The sequence below is a fragment of the Trachurus trachurus genome, assembly GCF_905171665.1.
Source record: "Trachurus trachurus genome assembly, chromosome: 1".
Taxonomy (NCBI): domain Eukaryota; kingdom Metazoa; phylum Chordata; class Actinopteri; order Carangiformes; family Carangidae; genus Trachurus; species Trachurus trachurus.
The window spans coordinates 4,163,922-4,175,760 of NC_139891.1; the positions used below are offsets into that span (position 1 = coordinate 4,163,922).

Genomic DNA, 11,839 nt, shown 5'->3' on the forward strand with positions numbered 1-11,839 from the left:
GGGAGGAGGCGGTGGAAGGTATTTGCCTTAACGTAGCCTAGAAATGTATAGCTTCCCTCTGCGTCGACAGATAAACACGCATCACATCCTGCTTATTTACGACCATGACAACAGCTTCCTTTCCTGCACTAGATATTAAAATGCACGCTCACTCTACGCCTTGTACAATGGGCTGTGACAGAACCCCCCCGGACACTATGTTTTGTTTGTTGTTGGAAGTTTTTCCAGTGAACTCCGAGTTCACCCACTTCCACCCGACGTGGAAAATGTCGCTTGAGAAGATAGGAACAAAGCCATAAATATTGGCCAAAAATAGACGGGCTGAAAATTTTGCCTACAAGGTTAACACGCAGGCTTTTAAGTCGACGGGCCTGTAATATGAATATAAATAGCCGACAAAATTTGCGTGACAGAAATAGTGCGTTGATGGCCTGACACGCGGGGACAAATGATGGATGCGGGCGGAGGATCATTCTGTAACGAGATCGCGCAGAGCGTCCCGGCCTAAAACAATAAACTCTGCTCATCAGCTGATTAATAAAATACTGGATGGTCTCAGAGAAAATGAGGGATGTCTCGTTTGTCTCAACTGTTCCTCAAGCGGTAAACAGAAACCGAATAACACTGTTACGCCCTAGTTTCTCTACACGGCGACACCGTGGCGTGTTTATAACCAGACAACTTTTGATACCACGTGCAGTGAACGGCTCACATAACTTTGCGCGAAATGATTCACTGTTCGCGCGGGGAAGCAAAAAAAAAAAAAAAAAAAGCCACCATTTTCTCCCCCCGAAAGAATTCACACAGGCTCACGCTCCTCCCCTCACTTAGCAACCCGAGCGTAGCAACGGTTGGACCAATGGGCGCTCGTGTAGAGGTTCCACCGACTGCGGTTCCTAAGCAACGCAGTAAAAAAAAAAAAAAAATGCGCTGACGTCCATTCTGTTCAGGAGTATTATGGTCTGTCGGGAATTCAGAGCGCCTGGGACGGGAGAAAAATATCTGCTCTGCTAACGTTAGCGTCCGCCGAGCTAACGGTAGGAAGCACTGGAGTAAACATGGAGCTGTCTGCCGTCGGGGAGAGGGTGTTCGCCGCGGAGTCTATTATCAAACGCAGGATAAGGAAGGTAGGCGTCACACGTAACATGCTGCTTTTCTCTACAGCGGTGAATATAACGCACCGCCGCGGCACTCAAATACAAACGTTACTGTTGCCCTGCAAGCTAACCAAGTGATTTCTGTGTCTCTGGTGGTATGCAGGGTCGGATTGAATACCTAGTGAAATGGAAGGGCTGGTCTCCTAAGTAAGTGCTGCTTCATTGTGTCTCCTGCATGTGTTGTGGTGTCTGTACTGTGTGTGTCGGCTGTGGCTGTCGTTAGCTCAGCCAGAGCTAGCGAGCCAGCCAGCCGGATTAAAATTGAGGAGGTGCACAGCACACAGCACGATGGAGATTTTTTAGCAGGCAGGCTAACGCCGTGGCCGTCCTCACACCGTGTGTGTCAGCGGCACGCTTCCTCGATCTGACTGGATGTTTGAATCCGCAGATACAGCACCTGGGAGCCGGAGGAGAACATCTTGGACTCCCGCCTGTTCGCCGCTTTTGAGCAGAGGTGAGATGTCTCGGCTCGGCCTGTGTGTGTGTGTGTGTGTGTGTGTGGGCAGAGCCGCTCTGTGTTAACATGTCCAGTAATAATATATGGTGTCCTCGTTGCACTTTGCTCTGTGACACTCAAAATGGGAGTCTGTTGTGCTGCTGTGTTTTCACAGGGAGCGTGAAAGGGAGCTGTATGGGCCCAAGAAGAGAGGACCAAAACCCAAGACGTTTCTGCTCAAGGTAATCTCAGCACCTCTGTCTCGTGGGTCTGTAATGAATCGCACGGTCACGGCTAATTTACACGACCAGTGTCACCAAGCCAAATTCCTAAGACTTCATTTGTGTCAAGCCTAGATAATATGTGTTGATGTTTTAGCTGTCAACTTCACACAACACTTACAAACTGTTATCGGTCTTTAGGATCGCGGAAAGCTCCGTAATTATGCTAATTATGCATATTCAAAACAGCTGCCATCCATTAGTGTGTGTATTCAGCCTGTGTAGAAGATAATGTGGAACTGTTGCTGTGTTAGAAATAGCTAACAAACAGCCAGTCTGGTCCAGACGCACTCACTGCAGTGCAGTCCTTAATCCTTGTGAAAACCCGTTTTTGTGCCAAATCCTCTCATTAAATTCAGATGCTGATATTTACTATTGTATATAGAGGCGGTGGCGGAATTTAACTAATAAATGCAGTCACATGGTGTAGCTGGTAAAACCTATTGGCATATATATTTGTAACTCAGGTTGACTCTTTTCATTGTGTGTAGAAAAAGATATATGTCAGACATGGGCAATAATTGAAATAACGACCAATAGACCTGTTTCATAGAGTTGGATAAGTGAGGAGTAAAAGCTAAGATGTGTTTTATTTGATAATGGATGATTTCTCTTACCTGCTACACACTGGCTAAACAAAACACAACTCCGCCCACACCAGTACATCTTTCCCAGAATGAGGAAATAAATTGGCTCCATAAAATGCTCCTTTAAAAAAGAAAAATAGAGATATATGAATGATTCCTACCTGAGATCCTCATATAACTAATTTCATACCCACATAAAACATCTTGCACATTCTCTTTAAATTAAGTGAATTAATTACAAACATTGCCATAAAGTTTGTGTTGATGTCATGGAAATCTACCTGTATCCAGACAGTTGTTCAAATGATTAAAACATGTCTGTAAAGAATGTGATTTGCAATACATCATGATGGGGGATGACACATCTTTCTATCTTTACATTAATATACTCATGCCTGTTACGGTGTTTAAAGCATTTTTTAGTTTTTGGATAATGACTTCTCTGTGTTTTTATAAAAAATTGTCTCATAGGCTCAGGCCAAAGTGAAAACCAAGTCCTATGAGTTCAGGAATGAAGCAGTCCGAGGGATGCACATCACCTACCCAACCCCAGAGCCAGTTGTCACCCCCAGAGCTAGAGAGGGCCTGAGAACTGTTGTTCCCACCATCTTCCCACCGAGCACCGTTAACCGTGGAGAAAGCGTTCGGGTTCGACCTCCAGAGCTCCAGCAGCCTTCCCTGCAGCACAGCGGCCCAGACAGACTCATTCATGTGCCCAAAAAGAGAGGGCCGAAGCCTAAGCCCCGCTTCAAGGACGGCAGCTACAGCCCCGCGGCCTCGGAGCCCCACAAGAGGAGGGCAGAAGAGCAGGTGAGCCACAGCTCGCACAAACTGGCCAAGCTCCAGGGGGTCGAGGACATGAGGCTGTTCAAAGTGGCCCACAGACATCCAGAGAACCACGGCCACAAACACCACCATCACCACCACCACCACCACCATCACCAGCAGAACAGGGAGCACTCCGGAGGTAGCTCCTACAAGCAGCTCTACTCAGACAGCCGCCTGCATACGCACAGGATAAACGCGGACACACACAGGACTAAGGAGGGACCCAGCTACCTGGCGCCCGTACACTTCAAGCACCAGCCCAAAATGAGCCAGAGCCTGAGTCGTCCCCCTCAGCTCCCGCTGATGGAGAAGCCCTACTTCCTGGACAGGCCGTCTCCGACCCGGCTCGACGACGACCTGGACGAAGTGTTGTGGAGGCCGTCCCTCGGCAGCGTGGAAAAGGTCCTGGTGACGGACGTGACCACCAACTTCCTGACTGTCACCATCAAGGAGAGCAGCACTTCTAAAGGCTTCTTCAAAGATAAAAGATGATTGTTTGCCTGCCTTTTTTTTTTTTTTATGCCACACTTTGTTTTCTCTGACTTTCATCAGATCATTCTTACGTTTATAGGACATAGTGTGATTATTGAGCAAAAACATTTTTGTATGTAATGTATAAAGGCAAATTACATGATGTGCATATGTGTATATATTATAAATTTGGACATCTATTTAATGTATTGACCAAATCAAAATGAAGTCCATTTTGCTCCATGCACAGGTGAACATGAATGGGTTGCATGTTTCCTTTGCAGCAGCTGGCTACTTTCTGTACAGAGCTTGTGAATTTGACTATTTTGCAAATATAACTAACTAGAATGTATTTTTGTCCCTGTTTCCAGCCTGAGCTAATGCTAGAAAGCTATGAGGCGAGATATAAAATCCAGTCTGGATTGAATATATCTCTATAATTTGAATTGATTAGACTGAAGTTACCCTGTTCAATTCAGTAAGGTTTAAATACACACATATATATATATATATATAATAAAATAAAATAAAAACTAAAGCACTTTGAAGTCAAAAGTATTAAGAAATAATCCGTTTGGTAGTCTTTAAAGACTGGGTTTGCAATGTCTCTAACATTTCTAATTGTAAGCGAAATAAATAAATCCAACAGACACTTTGAAAGTTTTCCCAAGGCGCATTGAACTCCTCACCATATGGTTTACATTTTGTTGTAATAATGCAAATAACGAAGTTGGTGTCGAATTGCTTTTTAGACGCTTTTCAATAAATACGTTGAATTTTCTCATTTCCTCTTGTTTAAATGTCTCAGTCATTTCTGACCACTGCGCCGTCGGCCTTGAACGCAACACCTAAATCCATAGATTAGACTGTAGGTTAGCTCAGAGCCCGCGGCGCAGTCAGGCTTTTTAGGCCCAACTAAAACGACCCGTTCTCCTGTCTAGATTTAATTGCTTCAATTACAGCTCAATGAGAAATTAATCCCACGCGCGGGGGAAAAAATCCCTTCAATTATTACCCAGGAGGCCTCGGGCTTCGTGGTGAAACGTCACTGATCTATAGAGGCTCCACGCGCGGCTGCTCAGAGCTGGTGACAGCCCATAATCCCACGGCCCGGCCCAGAGAGGACCTTTTCATTTTATGGTGTTTGTCGGACATGTTCTATCGGATTTTTATAAATCACTTTTGAATGAGACGTTTGAATACCTAAATGTTAAATCCGCGCCTCAGTGCAGCTGTCAGTGTGACAGGCCCTGAATCAGTGGCGATCAGTCTATTGATTTATTTCATGTTATTAGAACAACACCGTAGCTACACACGGAGCAGAGCCACACACCAGAATGTTTATCATCTGACCCTGTTCGCATCGGGCAGGCCGATCTCTGGACGGGCTGGTAAAATAACCTATTTTCTGACCGGTCGAAGTTCGCAGTCCGCCGGTTCAGCCTGCGGCTCATCAGTAATGTAGGCTGCTACACTGCAGACAGTGACGGTACATTCACAGGTTCATGCACTAAACGTGGCATTAACGAAATAAAAATGTTAACAAGGTTTAAGCTTTTTAATCACACAATATATGGAGAGATTTAGAGGCAGTCTAGCCTATAATAAGTTATGATAGGCTAATAATAAAAACAAATAGCCTAGATAAAAGGGATGTTATTTTCTCTGGTTTAGCTGACTTACAACTTACGTCATGACGTCCATCAAACTATAAATTCAGTTTTTACATATAAGCCCAAGTGTGACCAAAGCCAGGCTCTATAGGCCAGCCAGCCTATAGAGCGTCTCCCCGAGGTAACGTCAGCGCCCCTCCCCTTTCTGAAAACTAAAGGAAGGCCGTAACACAGTCATCTCCAACACAAGCATTCATGCATTTTGCTTTATTTTTAATTGTTCAACAAACTTCCCTCTGAGGCGATACATGATACAAAGGATTCGTATGAAATACATGCAAAAATTAATGAAAACAGCAAACTACACAGCTGTGATACAGCAGGATTATATAATATATATATGAACATTTACTCAGCATTATGCACATGGTCATTATATCTCAGGAAAGAGAGAGGAAGTCTTCCCAGTTGCCATTGTTGAGTCTATGTTGTCAATTCTGTGGAGAGAAAAAAAGTCCATTATGACTCATACAAGACACAGTCAACATCAGGAGAGTTGAATGCAAAAGAAAAAATAGCACCAGAGTGTATCTGATCTCTCTCTGTGTGTTTTAACAATTATTATTATACATTTTTATTGTTATTCTTCTGATTATTCTGATTTTCTTTTTTTGATCCATGAATCATGTCATCCTCCAAAACCTAAACATAGTTTAGATTCTTCTATTATGTAAACTGAAAACTACCTGATCACTTGAATTATTATTATTAGAGTTTCTAGTATTGAATTAACTTTCTTTTTCTACCAGCATGTTAAAATTATTAGATTATTTGTCATAGCCTGCAAGATGACATGTGCCTGTCAGCCCGACTCTGAAACTGCAGGGTGCAAAAGTTATCATTACATCTAACAGATGTGATAAAATCAGAGAGAAACAGGAAGAGCAGAAAAACACAACAGCAGTGACATATTTCTTGAACAGCAGCAAGTAATTCATCATGAAAAGGAAAAAGGTAACACTTGCATAAGTGTGAAGAAAACTTTGCATACTGCCTGTTGGTAAAAAATAAAAAAAATAAAAAAAAATAAACTGATTTAAATAAAAAGCGATGTTGCCGTGTGCATCCACAGCAAGGATGTGGCTTTGAAAGTGAAAGTGGAGACTTGTGACAACCTTCAGTAATCATCTTCACACAGGGTATCCATAGTTCCTGTTGCAGCGAGGGTAGCAGTGAGGGTTGAGCCAGTTCTCCAGGTTGGTCTCCTGGGCCCTCTGATCCAGAGCCTGCATGTGGAGCAGATGCTCCTGCATGGACAGAGATAAAACAAAGATGTCAAGCAACAGGGGAAAGCACATTTGCACACATGACAGGGGAAATCACCCAGCTAGAATAAAACTCTACATTCTCTATATGACAATACAAACAGAGAGAGGAGTGCAGCTAAACAGAGGAGGGGAACATGTTGAGACTTGAATAATGATGAACAGCCGCTTTACATTTTCCTCAGGCAAGAAATTGAAGAAATAGTGTCACATGTTATTCAGCTGAATTAAATTAGGTGATCTAGATCCTCATTCAATAAAGACACATTACACAGTTAAAAGGGCTGGTGATGTGTCAGGGGGAAAATCTTAGTCTGTTGTCAGGGTTCTGCTGAGAAACACAATGTGATCAGCTAAAAATCCTCCTCAGTCCCACAGTGACCATTACAGATCATTGTTTATTTTTATATCATGAATTCAAATTTCACTTATGTTGAAAAAATAATTTTAATACATTTCATCAAGGTATTTTAGATTTGGATTTGGATACAAAATAAATGAATAATAATCTTCTTTACTGATGATAATAAAGTATGAATGAATATTCAGTGTACACATTCACAACAAAGCACACATTACTTTAGTATTTAGAAGCACTATGTAAACCAGGGGTGTCAAACTCGTTTCAGTTCTGAGGCCACACAGCGCAATTTGATCTCAAGTGGGCCGGACCAGTAAGATAATAGCACAATTAGCCTACCTATAAATAACTAGAACACTTTGTTCTAGTGCCAAGAAGTACAAGTAAATTATTAAGGTATTTACAGTTAATGAACTATCATTTTACAAAACATTATGAACTACCTGAAAATCCTTGAGAAAAATATGTGCAATTCAACAACACAGTCAACACAGTTTATGATGTCATGAATGATAGATGAGCGTGATGGCAAATAAGGTTTCAATATGTTATATTACTATAAATGATATTCCATAATAATTCTCAAAATATAATCATTTGATTTTATTTTGTTATTTGCATTTTTTTCATCTTCACTCCAATTTGCTGAGGACCCCCTATCATCCCCAAGCGGCCCCCCAGGGGGCCCCGGCCCCCACTTTGAAAGCCACTGGTCTATGTAATTGTCACATGTGGCAAATTCATCCAGATTGGACCTTCTGGTGGGCCGGTTTTGGCCCATGGGCCACACGTTCAACACCCTGATGTAAACCCTTACTGCAGTTTATATAATATGCCACAACAGCTGTCAACAGCTCTAACTCCTTCAAATAATTGTCAATGTGAATAAACACTAAGCTGTTCTATTTGTTCAGGTGTTACCTGCTCATGTAGTTCTCATAAATGCTTGATAGACGGTACTGGACTAAAGCTTTCACCAAAAACCTTTAGGGCTCAGTTTATCTCTGCTTTGTGCTCTTTGCTCAGGATGAACCTTACCCTCATTGGCTCATCGGGGTGGCCGGCCTTCATTGGCCGCTCCTGCCTCTTGCTGCGGAGAAGCTGCTTAGCAAAGCTTTCCTTGATGATAGGACCGGCATCTGAGGGAGAGAGATAAGAGTCAGACTGCAAAGAAATGAGGTGTTTACTCATAATGTCTTGTGACAGACACATCTGATAGGAGGACACACTGGAGCTGATTCATTGACTCATTTTGTTCTAGTCTTGTGTGTCGCTGGTTTCCTCTATTTTTACTTCCTCGTTACAAGTGAGTCAGGAGCTCTGAGTTGGACCTCAGCCTGAGTTATTTTGTTTTTGTGATGAACACCACAGCTGTTTGCTGGGTGGCTGAGTGCTGGCTGATCAGGACCACATTCCTCTCACTGAGAGCTGTGTGTGTTCAGACCCATGAATGAACCCCTCACCACTATCTGCTACTGGTGGGCTGTGGCTGACCCAATCTGTTTGGCTAGTCCATGTGAGGCTGTTTATTCCCAACGCCAGCCCCGAGGGAGCTCTCTCTCTCTCTCTCTCTCACTCACACAGTGGCCTCTGCAGTGCGAGGCCACTCTGTCTCTGTCTCCCTCTCTCTACAGCCCAGGCCTGTATTGGGAGGCAGGGTATGTAGTGGAAGGTAACAAAGTGCCCATTCATCGTCCCGGCTCCCTGGGGAGTCGGGCCCGTGCAGCACGTGACCCCAGCAGGCAGCGGGGGCTGAGATCTCTCTTCTTCGGCTGCCAGAGGGAGCTGCTGTGGAAATGAACCCAGCTCTATCAACACAAGGCCAGAGCTGCTGCTGCTGCTGCTGCTGCTGGACCTTCACAGCGACGTGGCAAAACACCCACCACAGTCTGCAGCTTTCTTATTGAAAAACATGTGTGCCCCCCCCCCCTTGATAATTTGATAAATGGATAATTGTGAAGATCTTGCTTAATCACGAGTTCACGTTGAAAAACACATCAGTTGTACATGCAAATGCAACACCTGTAAAATGTAATAATGCAAAATTGGTGATGCTAAAAAAAAAAGTATTGAAACACAATCTGTCTCTCTCTCAGTTCCGTTATGTAATGCAGTCATGCAAGAAAATACGTGCAAAATCCATCTGAAATGAGGCCACACATTTACCTCTATTACTCACAACTCATTTCAGATCTAATGAACCTGAATATTCTGATATTTCACTGTCACAGAATCAGGGTGCAGGAAAAGCACAAAAGGTTATTCTCCTGAAGCCTGATAGTTCACGGTGACAGCTGCTCTCCTCAAACCCCTGAGAATGTCCTACCTGTGTGAACGGTCAGCAGCACCAGGCAGAGCAAAAACACCACCAGCTTCTTCATCTTCTACACTTGTTTTCCCTGCTGCAGCCGTCTCTGCTCTGAGGTCCTGACCAGAGTCCAGTGGGGGTGAAGGGAAAAATTCTCCTCCTACCTCCTCCTGCACGTCACCCACAAACTGTCACATACCTGCTCATGTTACCGAGGAGATATTTAAGTTGAAAGTTCAATGGTGATACACCTGTTTACATATAAACATAATCTATGTAGATCCATGTGATAGATTTTGTAGTTACAAAATAATTAGGGAAGGATTGAATTAGAGCACCCTGGTGTTATGAGGTCTTCTGAGGCAGGGAACAGTCTGTCCACTAGATGGCAGTACACACACTCATTTACAGATTTGCAATATGTGAAGCTGTTTTAACCATTGCACTAGGCAGGGGTGCAGATCCCATGTCAGGATTGGGGGCGACACAAAAGTGTTTTTTTTTTTTTTTTTTTTTTAACCGTTTGCAACTCATAACATGCCGCCATAAATCACAACTTCGTAGTGGCTCGCCATATCATTCAAAAAGTACTGCACAGGGAATCATTTATTGTGCTTACCTGTCTTGTTTATTTGTCCTAAACAGCGCAAATCACTGCTTACTTAAAGCAGAAGTGAGTGGTCCGGTCGTTTTCGCTAATGCTGCGTTCCAGGCAGGCTTTTGAAATCGTAAATTACAGCTTCAAGTCACAACTTACGACTTTGTAGCGTTTCAGGCAACCCACTCGTGTTTTTCCAACCTGTTTTACCGGTGAAAGTCACTATAACGGCCACTCGTAACTTCCGACCGGTGAACTCGTACCAGATCGAACTGGTACCACTTCACGGTCGGAAAAATACGAGTTTCCTTGAACGCACCATAACAGTCCTCGTCGCTACGTCACCACATTCACGGCGTTCCTTGGCTGCACAGCAGCCCTGCATGCCGTTCTCTCTCCTCATTGGATAAAAACTGTAGGATACGATAAATGTTTTCTCTTCGGCTCAGAGCAGAGCAGAGGGACTGAGAGACCCGTGTTTCAGTCCAAACACTCTGTGTAAGTGATTGCTGTCGGAAGATATAACTATTTAAGACTTATATTAACACAAATATATCACTCACTTCTGCTTTAAGTGTTAGTAAATGGGTCTCAGGTATGTAATGTCTACACGTTCTTGTCTTTCGCCTCCCTTCGACCTTCCCAGATCCCCAATTCTTCTCACCATCTTCCTTTTCTCCCAGTGTATGGAACTTTATGCATGATTAATTGATATGGATGAATATCAATAAATGAAGCCCGAAGATTGGGGAGGTCATATTAAAGCCTCCTGATTTCATCGGCATCTGTGAAAGAAACTACTCATTTGCATCGTAGTGGAGGAGACCAGAGTATGGTCGGCGGCCAATTAAAAAAAAAAAAGTGTTTATTTCGGATACAAAGTGTGATCTCACTTGTGTCTTAGGATAGATTTATTTGTATGAAAGGTACTTCCATGCCAAAGGGGACCTTTGCATCATGACTTGAAGTCAAAGGCCTATTTTTTGGGCTTAACCTATACTAGAGATGGAATATGGAGTCAGAAATATATTTGTCAAACATTAGCTATTAGTTCCACCATTTAAATCATTTCTTTTTATATGTGAATCTAAAATGTGAAAAATGTTAAATCTGAAAATACATTTGTTCAATTTTTAATAATTTAGGGTATTTTTATTGGGGGGGACAATTCATGGTTTTCAGAAATTAGGGGGGACATGTCCCCCCCGTCCCCCCGGGATCTGCACCCATGGCACTAGGTCTGTTATTATGAGCAGGAGACTGCTGCTCACAATAAAACTGTTTACAAGACAACAGAGGCCTGCTGTCTGGATGTTCAAATTTACTAAAAGGTCAGAATTAGATTTCAGTTTAGGACCAGGGCCAGGGATTAGAAGTGTGCTAGAAAAACATACAGTGCACTGGTACAAGTTGTTTTCTCTATTACTTATTATCCTGTGATATCTTGAAACTTCTATGTTTCTAACTGTGTGAAACAAAACTAGAATAAAGATAGATGTCAGTCAACTTGAAATTTTTTTTAAAATTATATTGAAAATGTGAAATAAATCGTAGGGTGCATGGTTAAGAATGATAAAGTTGTATTTTCCTGATATGGGTCTTGAATCTGGATTGTCCGCATGAAGGAGCAGAAAATCCCACTCAGCCCTCCACCTGCTTAGCTGGTGGAGGGCCTCAGGACAGGGTCAAAGGTCAACATCAATGGGATTTAGGTATGTTTCACTAAAATGCTGATTATTAGGGTTAGGGTGAAATGATTCAGTTCAATACATTCCAGTTAGGCAATGTGGTTATGCGCAGGTAGTAGTTCACTAATGTTCAGGATCAGGATCAGGTGAGTTTAGGAAGAAAATGGGCTAAAAACAATGGAAGAT

General features: G+C 42.9%; 2 protein-coding genes across 2 annotated transcripts; one reads left to right on the forward strand and one right to left on the reverse strand.

Annotated features, from left to right (window-relative positions):
- The first annotated feature begins 994 nt into the window (after nucleotides 1-994).
- Nucleotides 995-4,498, forward strand: cbx8b (chromobox homolog 8b). Its single transcript, XM_083983608.1, has 5 exons — nucleotides 995-1,127; nucleotides 1,261-1,304; nucleotides 1,546-1,611; nucleotides 1,769-1,835; nucleotides 2,933-4,498. The coding sequence occupies exons 1-5, from the start codon at nucleotides 1,059-1,061 to the stop codon at nucleotides 3,779-3,781; spliced, it is 1,095 nt and encodes a 364-aa protein (XP_083839734.1). The 5' UTR covers nucleotides 995-1,058; the 3' UTR covers nucleotides 3,782-4,498.
- Nucleotides 4,499-5,806: 1,308 nt separating this feature from the next.
- cUnh17orf67 (chromosome Un C17orf67 homolog) lies at nucleotides 5,807-9,470 on the reverse strand. The gene is made up of 4 exons (XM_083983802.1): nucleotides 9,386-9,470; nucleotides 8,098-8,198; nucleotides 6,549-6,680; nucleotides 5,807-5,870 (listed from the first exon to the last, which is right to left on the reverse strand). Exons 1-3 carry the CDS (start codon nucleotides 9,438-9,440, stop codon nucleotides 6,564-6,566), a joined length of 273 nt encoding a protein of 90 aa, XP_083839928.1. The 5' UTR covers nucleotides 9,441-9,470; the 3' UTR covers nucleotides 5,807-5,870; nucleotides 6,549-6,563.
- Between the last annotated feature and the right edge of the window lie 2,369 nt (nucleotides 9,471-11,839).

Excerpts from the sequence above, each read along its gene's own strand:
- cUnh17orf67 (XM_083983802.1), bottom strand. The coding sequence starts at position 9,440 with ATGAAGAAGCTGGTGGTGTTTTTGCTCTGCCTGGTGCTGCTGACCGTT. Across the intron at positions 8,199-9,385 it reads GCTGCTGACCGTTCACACAG|ATGCCGGTCCTATCATCAAG; the intron begins GTAGGACATTCT and ends TCTCTCCCTCAG. Across the intron at positions 6,681-8,097 it reads ACCCCGATGAGCCAATGAGG|GAGCATCTGCTCCACATGCA; the intron begins GTAAGGTTCATC and ends CTGTCCATGCAG.
- cbx8b (XM_083983608.1), top strand. The coding sequence starts at position 1,059 with ATGGAGCTGTCTGCCGTCGGGGAGAGGGTGTTCGCCGCGGAGTCTATT. Across the intron at positions 1,128-1,260 it reads TCAAACGCAGGATAAGGAAG|GGTCGGATTGAATACCTAGT; the intron begins GTAGGCGTCACA and ends GGTGGTATGCAG. Across the intron at positions 1,612-1,768 it reads TTCGCCGCTTTTGAGCAGAG|GGAGCGTGAAAGGGAGCTGT; the intron begins GTGAGATGTCTC and ends GTGTTTTCACAG.